General features: G+C 36.6%; 1 protein-coding gene across 9 annotated transcripts in view; it reads right to left on the bottom strand.

Moving 5' to 3' along the window:
• CHD9 (chromodomain helicase DNA binding protein 9) overlaps positions 1–21,170 on the bottom strand; it is a 219,037-nt gene that overhangs the window by 136,633 nt on the left and 61,234 nt on the right. For 7 of the 9 annotated variants that reach the window (XM_081274950.1, XM_081274958.1, XM_081274956.1 and 4 more), the window contains one exon: positions 15,538–17,152. In XM_081274950.1, the coding sequence (XP_081131076.1) occupies positions 15,538–16,992 (1,455 nt within the window). In that variant the 5' untranslated portion in view covers positions 16,993–17,152. Of the gene's footprint in view, positions 1–15,537; positions 17,153–21,170 lie in introns of those variants that run through there. The other 2 variants (XM_081274959.1, XM_081274960.1) reach the window with 1 other exon arrangement.

The raw sequence follows: 21,170 nt of genomic DNA, 5'->3' as shown, positions 1-21,170 counted from the left end.
AAATGTACATCCCTAAATTTCTGGTGGGACTGAAAATTGGTGCAACCACTCTGGAAAGCAGTATAGAGATTCCTCAGAAAACTTAGAATTAAACCACCATTTGACCCAGTTATCCCATTCCTTGGGATAAAGGACTTAAAATCAGCATACTACAGTTACACAGCCACATCACTGTTTATAGCAGCTCAGTTCACAATAGCTAAACTATGGAACCAGCATAGGTGCCCTTCAACAGATGAATGGGTAAAGAAAATGTGAGATTCACACAAACACACACACACTGGAATACTACTCAGCCTTAAAGAAGAATGAAATTATGGCAGTAAATGGATGGAACTGGGGACTATCATGCTAAATGAAAAAAGCCAACCCTCCAAAACCAAAGGCCAAAGTTTCTCTCTGATGCTAACTCACAATAAGGGGTGGGGAGTGGGGTGGGAAGCATAGAAATACTTTGGATTAGACAAAGGGGTATGAAGGGAAGGAAGGAGGAATGGGAATAGGAAAGATAATAGAATTAATTGGATTTTACTTTCCTATGTGCATATTTGATTACACAGTGTAATTCTACATCATGTACAATCAGGAGAATGAGAAGTTATACTCTCTATATGTATAATACGTCAAAATAGATTCTACAGTAATGTATAACTAATAAGAACAAATAAATTACAAACAATAACAAAAATTCTTGATAGAATTTCTATTTTGTGCTTTGGATGAGTAAGTCAACTAAGAATTTTGAAACTTTTTATAAGCAATATCATGCCAAATATCAGGTATAGATTTAAATAAATTCTGGTAAACAGTATCTTATGAACTTTTAATTTTAAACTAGGCATGGTGGTGCACACCTGTAATCTCAGAGACTCAGGAGGCTGAGGCAGGAAAACTTAAAGTTCAAGACAAGTCTCAACAACTTAGGCAGATCCTATCTCAAAAAATAAATAGGGTTGGGAGTATAGCTCACGAATAGACTGCATTCCATCCCCAGTAATGAAAAAAAAAATTAAGGTGGCACTTCAAGTATTACTAAAGTGTATTTTTCTTTTTTTGTCTAGGATACAATGGAGTGAAATTCTAAAAAAATTATGCATACATTTTCTGCTTTTCGGACTTAGGAAAATTACTACTGAAAAATAATTGCAAATAGTTTGAGGTCCTCTTAATTTAACAGTTATAAACAAAGTAGAACAAAATCTTTCTTTAGTTTTATATGTCTTCCCCTTCTCATAATAATTTTACATTCTGCTTAAGATGGTTTAAAAATATCTACTGGGCTCCATTAGAGTCTAATTTAAGTGAAAGTAATTCCTGGAGGTTTAATACTAAGAATAAAAAAATGTGAACACATAAGACCTGCTATTAAAAAAAAATCTTAAATCTTTCTTCATCTTTTGCTCACATGACAATTCTATCATCATGGTGCGGGGAGTGGTGGAGGGAGATATAATTAAAGTTTTGAATGCTTTTTTTCTTCTTTTCTTCTTTATTGTTACTGGGGATTGACCCCAGGGTTGCTTAACCTCTTAACCACATCCCCAGTCCTTTTTTGAAATTTTGAAACAGGGTCTCACTAAGTTACTTAGGGTCTCAATAAATTGCTGAGGCTGGCCTAGAACGTGTGATCCTCCTCACCCTACCAAGTCACTGGGATTGCAGGTGTGCATCACCACAGGCACATTAGTTTTGAATGTTCAACAGAATATATTTTAACTATCTAGAAAACTATGTATAGTCAATAACGCCTTGACATTGTTGGATGTCAGTGGAACTTATCATCTTTCTTCATCATCTGTAATTGATACTCAGGAGAAAAATAGGTAATATAAATGATATATACTATAATGAAACCTAAAATTAAAATCATAGAACCTGGGCTGGGGATGTGGCTCAAGCGGTAGCACGCTCGTCTGGCATGCGTGCGGCCCAGGTTCGATCCTCAGCACCACATACCAACAAAGATGTTGTGTCTGCCGATAACTAAAAAAATAAATAAATATTTAAAAAACAACAACAACAACAAAAAAAACACCATAGAAAATTAAGAGTTGGAATAATCGACCAATTTCATCTTTTCCACCAACTATAAAAGTTCTTTCTATGACACATTTGAGCTGTTTCATCTCCCTATGTTCAGCAAGAGATTTATTTCAAGCTTCTTCCTTAAACTAAATGATATGACTTCTACTTTCTAGGCCTGATTCAATCTCTAAACATTCTGACCTTCCAACATTCAAAGATAATTATTGTGTTTTAATGTTAGGGCATTTGTTCTTATCATTTTATAAAAAATCATATTAAAAATACCAGAGCACTTTTGGAAGCAATATAGATTTTAGTTTAGTTTTTGTTTATTTTGTTTTAGGGTTGTTTTTCTTCTGCTGATGGATAATCGATTGTCAATACAGCCAGGAAATACTGGACTCACAGTCTTCTCGATTTAAAGATTCCAAAACAAGTCTTTGCTTTATTAGTAAAGTAGATTTTTGAATGGTGAAAGGAGGAAGAAATCATTTAGAACATCCTTTTTATACACAAAATGTAGTAAAATACATTGAAGTAAAGTGATGACAGAGAAAAATTGGGGTTGGATCCACTATGGTCACTTACTGTGTGACTTTAGGTTTATTACTTAATTTCTTCCCAGTACTACTCAAATAAAAGGACTGTTGAGAGAGATCAATGTATTAATATATGTTAAATATTTAGAGGGGGGGGCACGCTTGTAATTCCAGCAGCTTGGGAGGCTGAGACAGAAGGATCATGAGTTCAAAGCAACTTAGTGAAGTCCTAAAGTAACTCAGTGAGACTCTGTCTATAAAATATGAAAAAGAGCGGGGGATGTAGCTCAATGGTTAAGCACCACTGGGTTCAATCCCTGTTACAAAACAAAAACAAACCAAAAAAAAATAATAATAATAATTTAGAGCAGTGCTTGGTAGAAAGTAAATGCTGTATCTATTAGATACTGTAATTCATTATTAATACACACTTAATTTAAATTCAATTATTATGATAATATATGCAAGAAAATATGAAGATATTTTAATCACCTTAATTCAGATTTTCCAACAACTTGGTAATAACCTTACTTTTATACTATAATTTAGCAACCTTAAAATGGCAAACTATTCAGAGATTCAAAATCGTTTAAAAAAATGTTAATAGTGTAAAAAGTGTATGCAACATATTGACTAGAAGGTTAAAAAGCAATCTGCCAAAAAGAAGTACAAAGTCTATGTTCCCAACTTGGTTTCTTAAAAATGCAAAACCATGGAGGTGAGGGACAAGGAAGAGAGACAAGATTTTTTTAAATGTCAACAATAGATACCTTTTGATAACGATACTACAAGTTAAAAAAAAAAAAGAGTATCTTTAAAATATGCCTTATAAAAGCTACCCAAGCCTGTCTTTAAGTTGTTTTTTAAAAGTTTATAAGTAATAGCCAGGTGTGGTGATACACACCTGTAATTCCAGTGATTTACAAGGCTGAGTGAGGCAGAAGGAGCTCACATTCAAGATCACCCTGGGCAACTTACAGATCTTGTCTTAAATTAAAAATTAAAAAGGTAGCACAGTGATAAAACAGCCCTCAGATCAATCCTAGAACTGAAAAATAATAATAATAAAATTAATAGCCAGGCATGCTGGTGTATGCCTGAAATCCCAGCAGTTGGGGAGGCTGAAGCAGGAGGCTTCTAAGATCAAAGCCAGCCTTAGCAACTTAGCAAAGCTCCAATAAAACTTCACAAGACCCTGTCTCTAAATGAAATATAAAAAGACTGGGGATGGGCTGGGGTTGTAGCTCAGCGGTAGAGCGCTCGCCTAGTATGTGTGAGGCCCTGGGTTCCATCCTCAGCACCACATAAATAAATAAATTAATTAATTAATTAAAGATATTTAAAAACAAAAGGCTGGGGATGTGGCTCAGTGGTTGCGTGCCCCTGGGTTCAATCCCCAGTACCAAAACAAACAAACAAACAAAACAAACAAAAATTAATTCAAATATTAAGTAATAAGCTTCTCTACCTTCAGAAAAAAAATTCAAAGTATTAAAGTGAGCACCTAAAATTCTATTTCCTCTTGTTAGTCATTCCATGTTTCACTGCTATAGAACTTTTATACTAAATTAAATATACAAACATTGAAAAACCACACACTGCTCAATACATTGTTTCTACTTTTTAAAAAAAGGACAAAAACTAAAGATTGTGTGTTACAAAACAGTAGAAAATGTCAGAAAAGAACAATGAAAAGTTTAGTGTTATTCTCTCAAAATTCCATTGCTCCAAAAATTAGAGTTAAGATAGCATGAACCAACTGTAGCATAGAGAAAATACTAACATTTAGAAAAGCATTTGTGATAGCTTTTTACCCACCTCATCCTCAAGCCTTTTCCCTTAAGCATCAGGGCACCTTCTCTCTTCTATTTTTTAAGTGGTAACATTCTAGAGTCTTTTTTTTTTTTTTTTTTTTTTTTGAGGAGTGCTGGGGATTGAACCCAGCGCCTTGTGCATGCAAGGCAAATACTCAAGCAACTGAGCTATATCCCCAGTCCTAGAGTCAAATTTTTAAGTGGTGAAATTCTAGAGTCAAATTCTAGAGAGGTTATCTCATTCATATTCACTGTTTTAACAATTGATACAGATGTCAGATACTCTAAAATATTTGGAATTTTACATACAATCCCTCTACTGCACTTGAGGAATAAGAAAAGTTAAGGCTTAGAATTATTCACTGAACATCCAACATTCTCAATACAATTTTCTAGAATTCTGAAGAAAGGCATCAGTGATTTTTCAATCAGTAGATTAAACAATACCTCATTTACACTATAACAAAATGACTCAATTGTTTTGATAAACTAAAAATTGTAACTATTATTTTTAAATCTCTAAACTTCCATATGTAGTAATGCCAATTTAGCCTGACATAAAATTCTTTTTTTTTTTTTTTTTTTTTTTGGTGCTGGGGGGGGGAAATTCTTGAAGAGAAATAGTTAAAGAAACCTGATAATAAACCTCAGAAAAAAAAATCTTCTTTAGAATCTGATAAGAACACCTTATTAAAATAACATGTCAGCTTTCTGAGTACTGAAGTACACATTTCCAAAGTTGGAAAAATAAAAAAAATAAAGTCAGCACCCATAAACATCCAGAACATGCCAAAAATTACATAAGCAAAAAGCTTATATGCTCTGCCAGAACTTGTTATAAATTCCATGTATAAATAATTTAAATTATTAGACCATATGCCCATAATTCTGTAAATAAATGTTGTGGGGAGCCATTCTGACACGTGATTGGGTGACTCCCGTTAAGGGCCTGAGGCACTCTGGCTGTGTCGGAGTTATCCCGACCCTTTCCTGATGAGAGAGCCCATCCGTGTGGGGGTGTGCGTAACCACTGACCCTGGAGACCCAATCACTGACCCTGACCTTGGAGTACAGCCCCCCCTCAACCTTCATTGGATGGAATTCTCCCCTGAATCTCTTGTTTCCCCCAAATAAAAGGCTGATCCCCGGCGTGTTCGCTCTCTCTCTCTCCTGCTAGCCCAGAGTAATCCTCGCTGCCCTGCTGAGCGGCTGGAGGCAGGGAAACAGGGAGACCGAGCCGTCTCGGACCTAGCATTAAAATAAGGTACTGTCTGTGTGTTTTATTTTGATCTCTTCTAACTAACTGAATGCCAGAACCTCATTAATGAAACCACTGCGCAGGTCGCGTGGTAGAATTGGCGCCCAACGTGGGGCATTCTGAATTAGTTAGATTGAGTGGGAGCGCGCGCTAAAAAGATTAAGGGAAAGAAATAAAGAGAAAGGAAGATAAGGAAATAGAAATAAAGAAATAAAGAGGAAATAAAGAAAATAAGAAATAAGAGAAAGGAAAAAGTGACATTTGAGTCACAAAAGTACCAAGAAATATTGAAGGAAAGAGACGTTAATTTACTTAAAATGGGAAATTCTACTTCTTCGGATAAGGAAATGTATCTAACTATTTTAGACAGTATAATTAATCAGAAAGGAAAACAGATAAAGAAAACTCAGTTATTGCAATTCTTAAAGATTGTAGGTGAATATTGTCCTTGGTTTTGTGACCAAGAGTCTCCAAATTTACTTACTTGGGAGAAATTAGGAAGAAAGTTACAGAGAGTTTGTCTTTCTACTGAAATACCTGGAGGCATAGAGAATATACAGAAAACTTGGACGGCCCTAGAAATTTGTCTCTTTGAATACATGGACCAGAGTCCATGGCCACCAGAAGAGCTTCTGAGAGGTATTCAAAGAGCCATTAGGTCTATTCAAATGGAAAATCAGCCTGAGGCTAAGTTAATTTCCTTTCCTTTGAGCCGTTTTAAAACAAAAGCGCTAGGAGCTAAAACAAAGGTTAGAAATGTGCAAGCTAGCCCGCAGACAGATTATACAGAACAGCATGATAAAGAAGAAGCATCTCTAATCTTGGAGAGCCCTCCAGAAGTGGTAACCAATCTTCCTGGAGAGGAAAATACAAAGGAAACTCCTAGCGGGGCTCAGGTTTCTTCTCAGCCACGTGAGTTAGAAACCCAAATTCCAAATGGCGATAGTACAGAGTCTGATAGCAGCTCGCAGTCTGAGGAAGAAGAATTAGACATAGAAACTCAGGACTTAGAGAGAAATTTTAATAGATTGCATTTAGCACCACCTGCCCAAGCCTTTAAAATTCAGCCGATACCTGCTAGAAGAACCAAATTTAACAGGTGTGCTGAATTAAAGATGACTTTTCTTACCCCAGTTCAGCAAGGTATTAAGAAGGCTCAAGAAATGGGGGAGGATACTACTGGTTTTCACCTCTTTCCAGTTTTTGAGCAAACTGATGAGCAAAATCAGAGAGTTAGAATTCATGCTGTAATTCCATTTAAAACTATCAAGGAATTAAAAAATGCATGTGAAACGTACGGCCCAAATTCGCCTTTTGTTCAGAGTCTGATAGAAAATATCTGCTCACAACCCCTTCCTCCTAGTGACTGGGTTTTTTTAGCCAGATCTTGTCTGAGCGGGGGAAATTACTTACTTTGGAAAACTTACTGGACTGATTTTTGTAATGAACAGGCAGAAAGAAACAGAAGACAGGGCATAGAAACGCCAGTAACGATGTTTTTAGGGACTGAAGATTTTGCTGATTTAGAAAGACAGTTAAATTATGATTTTGTAGTGTACAATCAAATAACTGATTGTGCAAAACGTGCCTGGAGGCAAATTGTCCCCAAGGACCAGTCCAATTTAGTTCTTACCAAAATCAGACAAGGTGCCAGTGAGACTTATTCAGATTTCGTAGCCCGACTATATCAGGCTGCGAACAGGTCCATCGGAGACCCAGGAGCTAGCGAATTTATTGTTAGACAATTGGCTTTTGAGAACGCAAACAAAATTTGCCAAGATGTTCTCCGCCCCCATCGTAAGAAAGGAACAATTTCTGAGTATATTCGCTTGTGTTCTGACTTAGATTCCACTCAGTTGCAAACGGTAGCCTTAGCAACAGTATTAAAGGAAACTTTGGGGCCACAAAATTCAGTTCAGAAGTCCCGCAGCAAGTGTTACGTTTGCGGAAAACCCGGTCATTTCGCCTACGAATGTCGCCAACGCAAATTTAGGTTTAGGGCTCCATCTACTGGCGATAATAGATATTGCAGGACTCGGCGCCACGTGGTTGATTCGGGTGGCGCGGATGAGCCCGCCTTCTCGCCACAAGTATTTCCTCCTAGCGAGGGGACAAAAAACTTCCGTTCGGCCCCTCCCCGGGCCCAGAAACAATATGGGGAGACGTCACACAGTGTGACGTCACTAGCGGCGCCGACCAGGACAGTCCGCGATTTTTACCGGAGCAGAGACATGGATCACAGACAGTTTTCTTAGGACCTTCAGAGACAGTTGAATTAGATCCTGAAACGGGACCAACACAAATCCCTACTGGGATTTTCGGGCCGCTTCCTGAAAATACTGTAGGTTTAATTTTGGGGCGTAATAATTTAAAGGGAGCTATTGAAGTAATACCTGGTGTGATAGATTCAGAATTTAAAGGGCAATTATATGTTACTGTAAGATCCAATTATGCCCTAAGACTCACCCCAAAGGATATTTTTGCTCAATTAATATTATTGCCTTGTGTCTCAGAAAGGCACCTGCCGGCAGATTCAGTTTCTAAACCGCCGGACAGAGTATATTGGTCCCAGTTAGTGCGACAAGAACGCCCTTTATTAAAACTTAGAATTAATAACAAAAATTTCCTAGGAATAATTGACACAGGGGCTGATAGCTCCGTGTTGTCCAGCCGGTTTTGGCCCAGACAATGGCCTCTGCATACAGCCTCAGCTAATCTAGAAGGAATAGGAAAAATTTCACAGCCTGCTCAAAGTGCCAACTATCTCCGTTGGGAAGATTCTGATGGGAACAGTGGAATATTTAAGCCTTATGTGTTAGAGTCTTTACCAGCTAATCTATGGGGAAGAGATATACTAGCCAAAATGGGACTGCTACTAGTCACCCCAAATTCTATAAGGTCAGTTGAAGAAATTAATCAGAGGTATTTTCCTGGAGATGATAGGAAAAACTTTCAGGAAGAATATCTGTTTACAAGCCAGTCTACACGGCAAGGATTAGTAAACACTTCAGGTCAAAATTTTTATTAGGGGCACTGAGTACTTCCCCGATCCTTAAAACAGCTGAAAAAATTACATGGCTCACAGAAGAGCCTATTTGGATTTCTCAGTGGCCCATCTCAGGGGAAAAGCTTAAAATAATTCATAGATTAGTTGAAGAACAACTTCAAGCTGGTCATATTGAACCAACACTTAGCCCTTGGAATACACCTATTTTTGTTATTAAGAAAAAGTCAGGAAATTGGAGATTACTGCAGGATTTAAGAGCAATAAACCAGATAATTCAGCCTATGGGATCATTACAGCCAGGACTTCCCTCCCCCACAGCCATTCCTTTAGATTACAGCTTGATGGTAATAGATTTAAAAGACTGTTTTTTCTCTATAAGGTTACATCCTGAAGATTGTGAAAAATTTGCTTTCACTGTCCCAGCAGTTAATTTTAAGGAACCTGTTAAAAGATACTGCTGGAAAGTCCTTCCTCAGGGAATGCGTAATAGCCCTACACTGTGTCAAAAATATGTTGATCAGGCAATAGATCCCATTAGAAATAGCTTCCCTGATGCATACATTATTCATTTTATGGATGATATATTATTGGCTCATGCTAATCCTATTCCATTTTCTGTTCAACAGACTAATTGGCTTTTTCAAACTTCTAGTTCATGGCAGATAGCTTTTGCAGATTTCCCTGGCCAGATAGATAGCCATTATCCTCGTGATAAGATTGTACAATTTGCATCATTAACATCACTTATTTTTCCAAAGATTGTACTTTCCCATCCAATAGAGGGAGCTTTATCGGTGTTCACAGATGGTTCCAGCTCTGGTAAGGCAGGTTTCTTCAGCCGTGTTCACACAGAGGTAATACAAACTTCTTATACTTCAACTCAAAGGGCAGAACTTCAAGCCCTGATTTTGGCCTTAGATTATTTTTCAAATGAGCCTATTAATATCTATTCTGACAGCTTATATGCAGTCAGAATTACCAAAAATATTGAAACCTCAGTTATTGGGTTTACTTCATCACAGGAGTTATTTGAATTATTTCATAATTTACAAAAGACAGTGCTAATGAGGAAGTACCCATATTTTATTGGACATATCCGAGCACATTCTAGCCTCCCTGGACCTTTGGTTGCAGGTAATGATAATATTGATAAATTAGTAGCTTTTTGTCAACAGATGTCTTCATATGACTGTGCCCTAGCTTCCCATTCCTTGCATCATCAAAATGCTTCTAGCTTACGTAAAAAATTCAGTATTACCAGAGAACAGGCTCGTCAGATTGTAAGCCAATGCCCTAAGTGTGTTATTTACACTCCATCTCTGCCATCAGGGGTAAATCCCCGTGGATTAAAACCAAATCAAATATGGCAAATGGATGTAACTCATATTCCTCAATTTGGTAAGCAATGTTATGTGCATGTCATAGTGGACACTTATTCTAGATTTATTTTTGCCACAGCACGTACTAAGGAAAATACTCAACATGTAATTTCTCATTGCTTAGCAGCTTTTTCTGTTTTAGGGTGTCCTATGCAGATTAAAACAGATAATGCTCCAGCTTATGTAAGCTCTGCTTTTCAACAATTTTGCCAAGAGTTTCAAATTAATCATAAAACAGGAATTCCTTATAACCCCCAAGGTCAAGCCATTGTAGAACGAGCTCATTTATCTATTAAACTTCAATTACAAAAATTAAAAAGGGGGAATAAGATAATGACTCCCCAAAATAGCCTTAATCATGCCTTATTTGTTTTAAATTTTTTAAACTGTGACACAGAAGGTCACACTGCTGCTGAGAGGCAAATGTCTCCCTCGGTGACAGGCCCTTTAGGCAGAGTTCTGTGGAAAGATTTACAGACTGGTCAGTGGAAGGGCCCAGATCCGGTAATATCATGGGGCCGAGGGCATGCTTGTATTTTTCCAGAAGGTGCTTTTCGTCCTATCTGGGTGCCTGAACGTGCTATCAGACATGGAGGAGATAGAACCCAGACTCAAGCGACTGAAGATAGACACGGAGGAGCCACAACCCAGAAGGAGGAGATATCGGAAAAAGATGAAGAAAAACCAGATTGAACCAGCCGAGAAGCTGATTTCGTGGAAAGATGTGAAGAAATTGACAACCCAGGCTTCCCAAATACTTCGACGCCTAGGAAAGAACAGGACACCAGTCTTGATGGTAGCGACAGTAATTGCCCTACTGGGCTGTCAGGTAAAAGGGAATCAAGTAGACACTTATTGGACATATTTCCCAGATCCACCCCTGGTACACCCAGCTGTGTGGACTGGAGAATCTATTCCAGTATTTACTAATGACTCATTCATGATGGGAGGATTTACAGATACTCATATTACTCCCAGTCATGTGACTAGATTTAATTATTCTGGCTACAGTGCCCAATTACCTTTATGTTGGTCACATGATAAACATGCTGGCTGTCTAAAAGTATCATTTGAAGAAAAGACAGCGATTGGTAAACCTAGACTGACAAATAATTCTATTTATGGAGACTTAAAACCTAATACTAGATCAATAATTAAGATGGGACTTTCCCATAACAAGCCAGTCATTTCTGCAAAACCTCCACCAGTACCCCACTGTCCAAATAGTTCTATAATTGAAATTGGCACCTTTCCTAAATGGATGGATTGTGTAAATACCTTTCCTGTACAACATAAGGTGTCTAAAGCTAGTGGGTATATTTTAGACTGGTCTCCAAAAATTGATAAGAGACAATTACGAAGAAATTCTGCTATGACACCTGCAGGATTTGTTAGTAATATTTTGACTTATAGTGAAGGAGGCATTCAAAGAGATATTTGGCGTTTAATTGCTGCCTCAGAGTATTTACATTTTACAGATAAACCTTTACCAAAATTTGTTGGCAAGAACTGTAAAGAGGGATCTTGCTATGGCTTAAGAGCCTGTGTCCAATCTCCTTATGTTTTAATTATTGGAAATGTTAAAGTTAGATGGATAGATGATAGATATTTTGTTACTTGTAATAAGTGCAACCTAACCAATTGTATTTCTAGGTATAATGGAGGAAAAGGAGTGCTGATACTTCATCAGCCCTCTTTTGTTTTATTACCTGCTAATATTTCAGAGCCATGGTATGCTGATGCTGGTTTACAAGTTTTACAGCAAATTCATGCCCAGCTAACAAGACCTAAACGTGCTATTGGAGTCATAATTGTTGGTGTCTTAGCACTGGTCTCATTTATTGCCTCAACCGTCTCTGCATCTCTGACATTGTCTCAAAATATTCAGCATGCAAAATTTCTTAATAATTTAGCTCAAAATACTTCCAAGGCTCTGCGTAATCAAGTAAATATTGATGAAAGGATTGAGACTAAGTTAAACGCCTTAGAGGCGACTGTTATTAACATTGGTAATGAACTTTCAGCCTTAAAATTTAAGGAAAGGCTTAAATGCCATGCTAATTATAAGTATGTATGTGTTACAGCTGCCAAGTACAATGCTTCTCTCTGGGATTGGGAGAAGGTTAAAAACCATTTATTAGACATTTGGCAAAATAGTAATAATAGCTTGGATATTCTGGAACTTCATCACCATATCCAAGACATTCAAAATAATAGAGCTGATTTTTCAGATCCTTCTTCTTTGGCTAACCAAATATTGAAGGAGTTAAATGGATTCAACCCTGGAAATATTCTTAAACACTCCGCTTGGTACATTATTGGATTATTCTCTTTGCTGTTAATTCTCTTTTGTATTGTAACTATAGGATGGCGAGTCCTCCAATCAAGAATCCGGGGACTCCAGAGAGTGAACCGCCGCCTCATTGTTAAGAATAAAAAGGGGGAATATGTGGGGAGCCATTCTGACACGTGATTGGGTGACTCCCGTTAAGGGCCTGAGGCACTCTGGCTGTGTCGGAGTTATCCCGACCCTTTCCTGATGAGAGAGCCCATCCGTGTGGGGGTGTGCGTAACCACTGACCCTGGAGACCCAATCACTGACCCTGACCTTGGAGTACAGCCCCCCCTCAACCTTCATTGGATGGAATTCTCCCCTGAATCTCTTGTTTCCCCCAAATAAAAGGCTGATCCCCGGCGTGTTCGCTCTCTCTCTCTCCTGCTAGCCCAGAGTAATCCTCGCTGCCCTGCTGAGCGGCTGGAGGCAGGGAAACAGGGAGACCGAGCCGTCTCGGACCTAGCATTAAAATAAGGTACTGTCTGTGTGTTTTATTTTGATCTCTTCTAACTAACTGAATGCCAGAACCTCATTAATGAAACCACTGCGCAGGTCGCGTGGTAGAAAATGTGACATGCAATATATAATAATAATCATAATAGCCCTCTTTATCACTTCATTTCTACTCTTTACCTCCTACAATCAACAAAACCCATTACTTTTTCTTTGGTACCAGGAATTGAACACAGGGCACTCAAGCACTGAGCCACATCCCCAACTCTTTTTGTATTTTATTTAGAGACCAGGTTCTCACTGAGTTGCTTAGGGCTTCAATAAATTGCTGAGGCTGCTTTAAACTTGCAATCCTCCTGCCTCAGCTTCCTGAGCTGCTAGGATTACAGATATGCACCACGGTGCCTGGCTACAAAATTCATTACTTTAACACTAATAAGAAATAGAAAACTTGAGAATAGACATTCAGTAGTCAAAAAAAAGTATTCTAAATGGACTGCACCTTACTATCCTTTCATTCCAAACCTATAACAGTTCCTACTATTTTCTAAAGCTGGGAAAACATCTTTAGAAATACATTAATGAAATGCATGAATTAAGATACATAACACATGCACACACAAAGATAAATTAAAATCGTAACAGGCCTTAGAAAAACAAAATTAAAAAGTTAACAAATTTCATGGTCCATAATTTCAATTATTCAGTGGACAAAATGATAAATCAAACTACTCAGAAATCTACATACAAAGTAGATAGATGAACCTAAATTCAATCCAATCTGGGCTTGATCCTCCTCCAGTAGAGGGAGCAGAATCATAATACTCAACTTGTCAGAAGAAGAAAGTTTGTTTGTTTTTTTTTTTAAGAAATTTCAGTTCTTTTTTTTTTAAATGCCTTTATTTTATTTGTTTTTTAATTTTTATGAGTTGCTGAGGCTCAAACCCAGGGCCTCACGTATGCTAGGCAAGCGCTCTACCACTGAGCCACAGCCTCAGACCCTGAAGGGAGATGTTTTTAAGCACCTTTTAAGTATGTTTACATCCATCTAGATGTTTGAAAAAATATGTGGAAAATACTCTTTGAAATATGACTAAGCTGGGTGTGGTGATGCACACCTGTAATCCCAGTGATTTGGGAGGCTGAGACAGGAGGATTCCAAGTTTGAGAATAATAAAGAATAAAAAGAGCTGGGCACTCAGTCTCTTGGTTCAGTCCTGAGAGAGAGGGAGGGAGGGAGGGAGGGAGAGAGGGAGGGAGGGAGGGAGGGAGGAAGGGAAAAATACAACTAAAGTAAACCTTATGGAAAACATAAGGATTTTCTTTCTTTCTAAATGCTTTAAGTCTAATGAAAAACGGATCTCAAAATTTTAATATCAAGAACCATGGTGTATTTTGTTGTCCAGAGTCTCAAAGATAGCCAAGGTATTAAAGCATTTTATAAATCCCTAATTTAACAAGAGTTCACAGAAATGTAAAATATTATATGAAGTATATTTTTAATTATAAAAGTAATGTACTTAACATGACAAAAATTATATAAAACAAACGGAAGAAAAATGTAACTGTACTACCCTAAACCAAACTATTTCTTCTGGTATTTTTTAATGTACATATTTTCAAATTGCTATAAGTGTAATTATAAAAACATTTATTAAGTACTTAAATATAAGCTAGGCAAAGTCCTCAGCACTCTTACACATTGTAACTGCTAATCCTTTCAAAAGCTTTACAAGATAGATCCTACTATTATTTCTTATTTTAAAGACAAGAAAAAAGAGACACATAAAAATTATTGAACTAGCTCAAAGTCATACAACTCATAAGAAAGAGGAAATAAGATTCAAACATATGTGCTCTGGAACCAGAGCCTGTTCTCTAAACCATTTTACTGTGATCATAATTTTGAATTATGCTTCCCTCTCATCATTAACATATTTTCAGTGTTAGTTTTCAAAGACTTTTTAATACTTAAATTAGACCATCTAATATAGTTATCTAATATGGATATGCTGTTTCCAGTTGTCCCTTAGAAAAACTGTAAGGTAAATATCTACAGGTATACTACTTTTGAAATGTTTAGGTTATTCTAATATGCCATCAAATTGCTTTCTAAAATATTTATTTTAATTGACAAAGCCACGTAAGTACCAATTTCATCAAAACTTTGAAGCACTAACATTCTAAAAATTTATTTGACTGATAAAAATGAAACCACACTCCACACTGAATTAATTATTACTAAAATTGCACATTTTCCTGGTTGTTTACTAATATAATTTCCTACTTTGTGAATTTCATTTATGAGCTTTATCCAGTTATCAGCTACAATTTTAAGATCTGTAATCAATTTATATGAGCTTTTCACAGGAATGTTAACAGTATGTCCATCACATCTGCAATAAAAATTTCCCAGTCTGTTGTTTCTTATTTTATTATGGTTTTAAAAGTTTTATTTTTGGTAAAATCACCTTCCAATAAAGGTATTAATAATTAAAAGTTACAAAAAAGGTTTTAAAACCTCACAAATTTTTAGACATGTTAGTCTATTGCTTTGAGGACATCAATGAATCACTTTCAGTAAGACTTTTAAAGCAAGATAAACCTATGTTAAAATATGCATATTCAATAGAATTCCAAGTTTAAGAAATTTTGAATAGGCCACAAATAAAACGAACTCAATGAATAAAATCCTACTCTACTCCAAATATCAAAAGAGCTACATACCTGTCGTTGTAAACACAGGCGATTTCTGTCGTGTAAATGCTGATGATTAGAAAATGATGAATGCCAACTCCGAGCCTGACATTGCAACTGAGTTTGAGCCATATCAGAAGGCCGAGCTACAATATGTGAAGTAAAGTGTCGATCAAGGTCATGATCTAAAACATGATTTGAATTATCTTGTCCAAATGTTGACTCATCAAATTGCGGAAGCAGACCCTCCTGAAGGAGGTCCTCTGGGTCAAGTCCTGTGAATGGCTCAGATTGAGACTCCACTTGATGAAGTAAATTGTCTTCTAAAGATGAAAAGCCATTAGTTTCTACATGATCACTGAAATGGCCCATTTGAGTTCCTGAGTCAACAGGATCTGGAAAGTTCATATGCATAGGAGATAATTTTGAATTGCTATAATTACCCTGAGGATGTGATGAATGCAACATTTGGAAATTATTTGAATTCAATGATGCATTGGGGTTTAGGATATGCTGAGTAGATTCCTGCTTGATTCCCCTATGAGGTGAAAAGGAATTACTTCCAGTAAAATCAGATAAAGTCTGATTTGCATGATTGGGTGCAAGAACTGCAGAGGATTGAAGGAGACTGTTGGGTGAAATATGATTACTAGAAAAGGAATAATGTGAAGAAAACTGCTGAGAATTACTGACAGAACAAGAAGTCATATTTGGAGAAGGTCCATTAAAATTTCCTTCTTGATGATTGTTACACTTGAGGAAGTGTACTGAAGGATTTGATGTTTGAGAAAACTGCATCGAAAGAGACTGTTGTGAAGTAGATGCATTAGTAATTTGTGATGGGTGGTTAACACTGACTCTATGAGGACCAGGAACATTAACATCCATAAAATTTTTAGACTGGCTAAGAGAATTTTGCCCTGGGGTAAGAGTATTTCTGTTTTGTTGTGAGCGTAGTGAAGTACACTGTGTTTGTTGTTCATTGGCCTGAAATAAGGCAAAGTCATGGTGTGCCACAAAGCTTTTATTTTGATGCATAGAATGCGAATGTCCTTGTTGGTGAAAAGGAGATCCATTTTGATTAGAAATGTTAGTAGCTGTCTGATGACCCCACATTGGACTGCCATCTGCCACATCTGGAAACAAACCATTGGGCTGGTTTTGGGGATGGATAGGAGAACAATTAAACTGAGAGTGTGGTGATAACACATGTTCAGCTGGGCTACCAAAAGACTGATTAACTTGGTGAAATTTCATTGTATCAAATTGATTTAACTGTTCAAAATCAGTCATCTTCTGATGTGTTGGTGTACCATGAACATGGTTCAGTGAGTCTATATGCAAAGGTTCAAACTCTGCACCCAAGTTCAATTCATCAACTAGTGAAACAGGTCCTGGTTGTACAAATGCATCATCTGATAAACCTTCTAAGGTCTCACCAAAAAGATTGGCATCATCAAAAAAGTCCATCATTGGATCTGTCATCTTTAAAAGTCAGTAACAATCTGGGTTGTTCACTCTGAATTGAGTATATTTAGCTTCTCTGTGGTAGATATTATTAGATCATTACCGAAGGTCATCAACTAATCCATAACAGGCCATTGTTCATTATTGCTCTAGATAATATGTCATCAAATGTAGAATCCTAGGGAAAAAAAAGAATAAAAATAACTTAAATTTAATGATTATTCATTAAACTTACATAAACAAGGCTTATACATGACTTTAAAAGCATAAAATAAGTGTACAATATTTTTATAGAATAATAATTGTAAACTGCTCATTAACATTCCCTAAAAGGAGTGGGGGAATCTCCTAGAGTAGACATAAGAATGCATTTAAAGCAATAGGGCTGAGTTGGTTACTCTGGTGCATGCCTGTAATCTTATTGATTCAAGAGGCTGAAGGAGGCAGATCACAAATTCAAAGCTAGCAAAAGTATTGGGAATAAAGCCCAATGGTAATGTGCTCGCAGGTTCAATGTCCAGGACATCCGCTACACACACACACACACACACACACACACACACACACACACAGCAATAGGCCTGGGGATAAAGCTAAGTGGTACAGTACTTATCTAGCATGTTCAAGGCCCTGGGTTTCATCACCAGTACCAGAAAAATAATCATAACTTTTTTATAATTCATATTTATTATGATGAAAGAAAGTAAACCTAGAAATAGTTCATTGTACTTTCTCCCATACCATGAAATGGTCATCACTCCCCAGCACTTTTCATCAATGTAAAAAATATTTATGTGGGCTGGGGAGATACTTCAGTTGGTAGAGTGATTGCCCAGCAAGCACAAAGCCCTGGGTTCAATCCCCAGCTAAACCAAAAAAAAAAAAAAAAAAAAAAAGAATTATGTCTTACACTTCAAAATATGTTAACATAGCTGATATCAGACCTTCTAAGATTAGTAAGTACATTGCAATATTTTAGTTTAACCTCTTGAGCAGATAAATCCATTATTTCATAAGGTATATGTAGAATTGCATCAAGAAGAGAGCAACTACTTGAGATTATAAAGTAGCCCAAACTGAAATCGCAATTAGTCATCTGGTTAGCTGACAGCACAGATAATATGCTGAAAGATATTCACACAAATTTCTATCATGGCCTTGTTCATCTACATAGAATACCACCTTATAGCCAGATAATTTACAAATCTATGAAGCAAAAGCAAGCATCTTCCTGTAATTGGCTTAATTTATAACTCCATCTTCAATGCCATTCTGTTGAATCATTTGGAATATACATGTTGCTTATTATTTTTAGTAAACTGTCCAAATACTGAGAAGAAAAAATAGTAGCTAAGCATTAAATTGGTCTTATGATAGTCTCATGTGAAAAACAATTATGTATATAGAGTTGCCCCTTGGTATGTGAGGGGGGGCTGGGTATCATAATTCCCTCTTTTCCTGGAGAAATACCAAACTCCATGGGTGCTCAAATCCCTTATTTAAAATGCATGCTTGGTGTGGTGGTGCACACCTGTGATCCCAGCAGCTCGGGAGGCTAAAGCAGGAGTATCACAAGTTGATAGCCAGCCTTGGCAATTTAGCAAGGCCCTAAGCAACTTACTGAGACCCTGAATTAAGATAAAAAGGCTGGGGATGGCTGAGTCCTTAAATGTTCCTGTGTTCAATCCCTGGTACCAAAAAAAAAAAAAAAAAAAACCGAAAGAAAGAAAAAGTAAATGCAGGTAAAACAGCTGAGCACTTTCATGTTAATAAACTTCAGAAATATTCATTATATACAAATCATCTCTAGGCAACATGTAATATCTAATACAATGTAAATGTTATATGATCTTCAGTCAATTGAACCTTTTGATGAAGAACCCAAAGCTACAGATGGCTAACTGTATATGTTTATATATAGGCACACATATATATTACTTATGTGTAAAAAGGATCTAATAGATTACTTGCTAATATTAAATAGCTATTATTGTTTAGGTTTGCATCATTCTAAACGTTCTTAATAGAGATAATTTTTATTCTACCCCGATTGTCTTGCATGGAGAACCACAAATGAAGGTATTTACTCTTGTACATTTGAGTTTATTAAAAAAAACACACACACATACATGAAATAGGAAATGTAAATGTATATGTATATGCATATGTATATATTTGGCAGCACTAGGGATTGAACCTGGGGGCCTTCTATCACAGACGTACCATCTTTAAACCTTTTTTATTTTTTAAAATTTTGAGACAGGGTCTTGCTAACTTACCCAGACTGGGTCAAACTTTTGATCTTTCTGCCTCAGCCTCCTGAGTCACTGTGACTACAAGCATGTGCTGCCCTACCCAGCTCCTAAGCAAAATTTTTGTTCACTATTTAAATTTAGAAATGCTTGTAAAAACTGAGGAGTAAAAACTACCAAACCCAGATTCATTTTACCTAGAAATTAACATATTAACAATCACAATGATACTCGTGTACTTTTATAAACATCATTTTAGAAAATGTAAAATATAGAAAAAGAAGAAATTATTTTTTCAGGGCTGGGGATATAGTTCAGTTGGTAGAATGCTTGTCTTGCATGCTCAAAGCCCTGGGTTCAATCCCCAGAATCACCAAAAAAAAAAAAAAATATATATATATATATATTTTTTTTTTTTTTTTCCAGATTTTACCATTGTGAGACCAAATAGATGGAAGACTGTGTTCCCAGGACAAAGCATTAGCCAATATGGTAGTTCAAGGCTAGGTGTGGTGGCACACACCTATAATCCCAGCAGCTCTGGAGGCTGAGGCAGGAGGATCTAGAGGTCAAAGACAGCCTCAGCAATTTATCGAGGCGCTAAGCAACTCGTTGAGACCCTGTCTAATAAAATATAAAACAGGGCTATGTATGTAGCTCAGTGGTAGAGTGCCCTTGAGTTCAATCCCTGGTACCCCCCTTCCCAAAATGGTAGTTCATGGTCCCCAAATGGTAGCTCTTCATATTCAGCTTCAGACACTTTGACTAGGGAACATCTATGTATACCTGAGCAATTAAATCAGAAAAGCAATGCCTTCTGATTTTATATAAATGGATGATTATTTATCAAATGGAACATATTTTTAAAAAGCACAATGGAAGTTATGAAATCCAATATGTCACTAGTTGATTATAAAGTACATCATTAGTTGATATAAGATGAAGAAAATTGCTGCATTAAACTATGACACTATATTTTTTTTAGTTAGTTATTTCGTGATACTGGGGATTGAACCTAGGGGCCCTCTACCCCATGGTTGTTTTTTGTTTTTTTTTTTTTTTTGAGACAGGGTCTCACTAAGTTGCTTATGCTAGCCTTCAACTTGCAATCCTTCTACCTCAGCCTGCCAAGTAACTGAGATTACAGACATGTGTTAACACACCCAGCAAAAATAAAAGAATTTTAAAAAGACTATTCTGAAGCTGAGTGTGGTGGTGCGCATCTGTAATCCTAGTGATTTAGGATTACAGGAGGATTCCAAGTTTAAGCCCAGCCTCAGCAACTTAGCAATACCCTATCTCAAAATGAAAATGAATAAATAAATAAAAAGGAATGGAAATATTAACTCACTGGTAGAGCACCTCTGAGTTCAATCTCCAATATAAATAAATATTTAAAATAAATACATACATACATGCATACTATTCTGGACATTCATGATATGCCAGAGTAATATTCTATATATGAAAGAACTGGAGACACTATTTGAATTTCTGTACATTATGGTAGATCAGCTAAAACAGAAAGTGTTTTCTACCAGAAGTTTACTACAAGTGGCAAATTTAATTAAGAAAACATTTACTTATTCATCCAATAAATATTTATTCATCAATAACTTCAGGTATTAAGATGATAAATAACTGACCTCTGAAGGGAACACAAGTAAACAGATCATTGCTAATACATGTTATGTGTGCTCGGATAAAGATAAGCACAGAGAAGGAACATCAAATGTCAGAATATGAACACAGACACAAATACTATACTAGTAGAAGATACATATTTAATACGTGACAGTAGTCAAAGTGGTGGAGACAGAATACTGAACAGCGGTGATGGGGAGACAGGGGAAAGAAATGGAAAGCTGTAGTTCAAAGGATACAATATAGCAGATAATGTAGGATGAAAAAGTCCAGAGATCTAATATACAATATAAGGACAAG

The sequence above is a fragment of the Spermophilus citellus genome, assembly GCF_964194105.1.
Source record: "Spermophilus citellus genome assembly, chromosome: 18".
Classification (NCBI taxonomy): Eukaryota; Metazoa; Chordata; class Mammalia; order Rodentia; family Sciuridae; genus Spermophilus; species Spermophilus citellus.
Note: the sequence above shows the minus strand (reverse complement) of the source record. Positions and strands in the feature narration are given on the sequence as shown.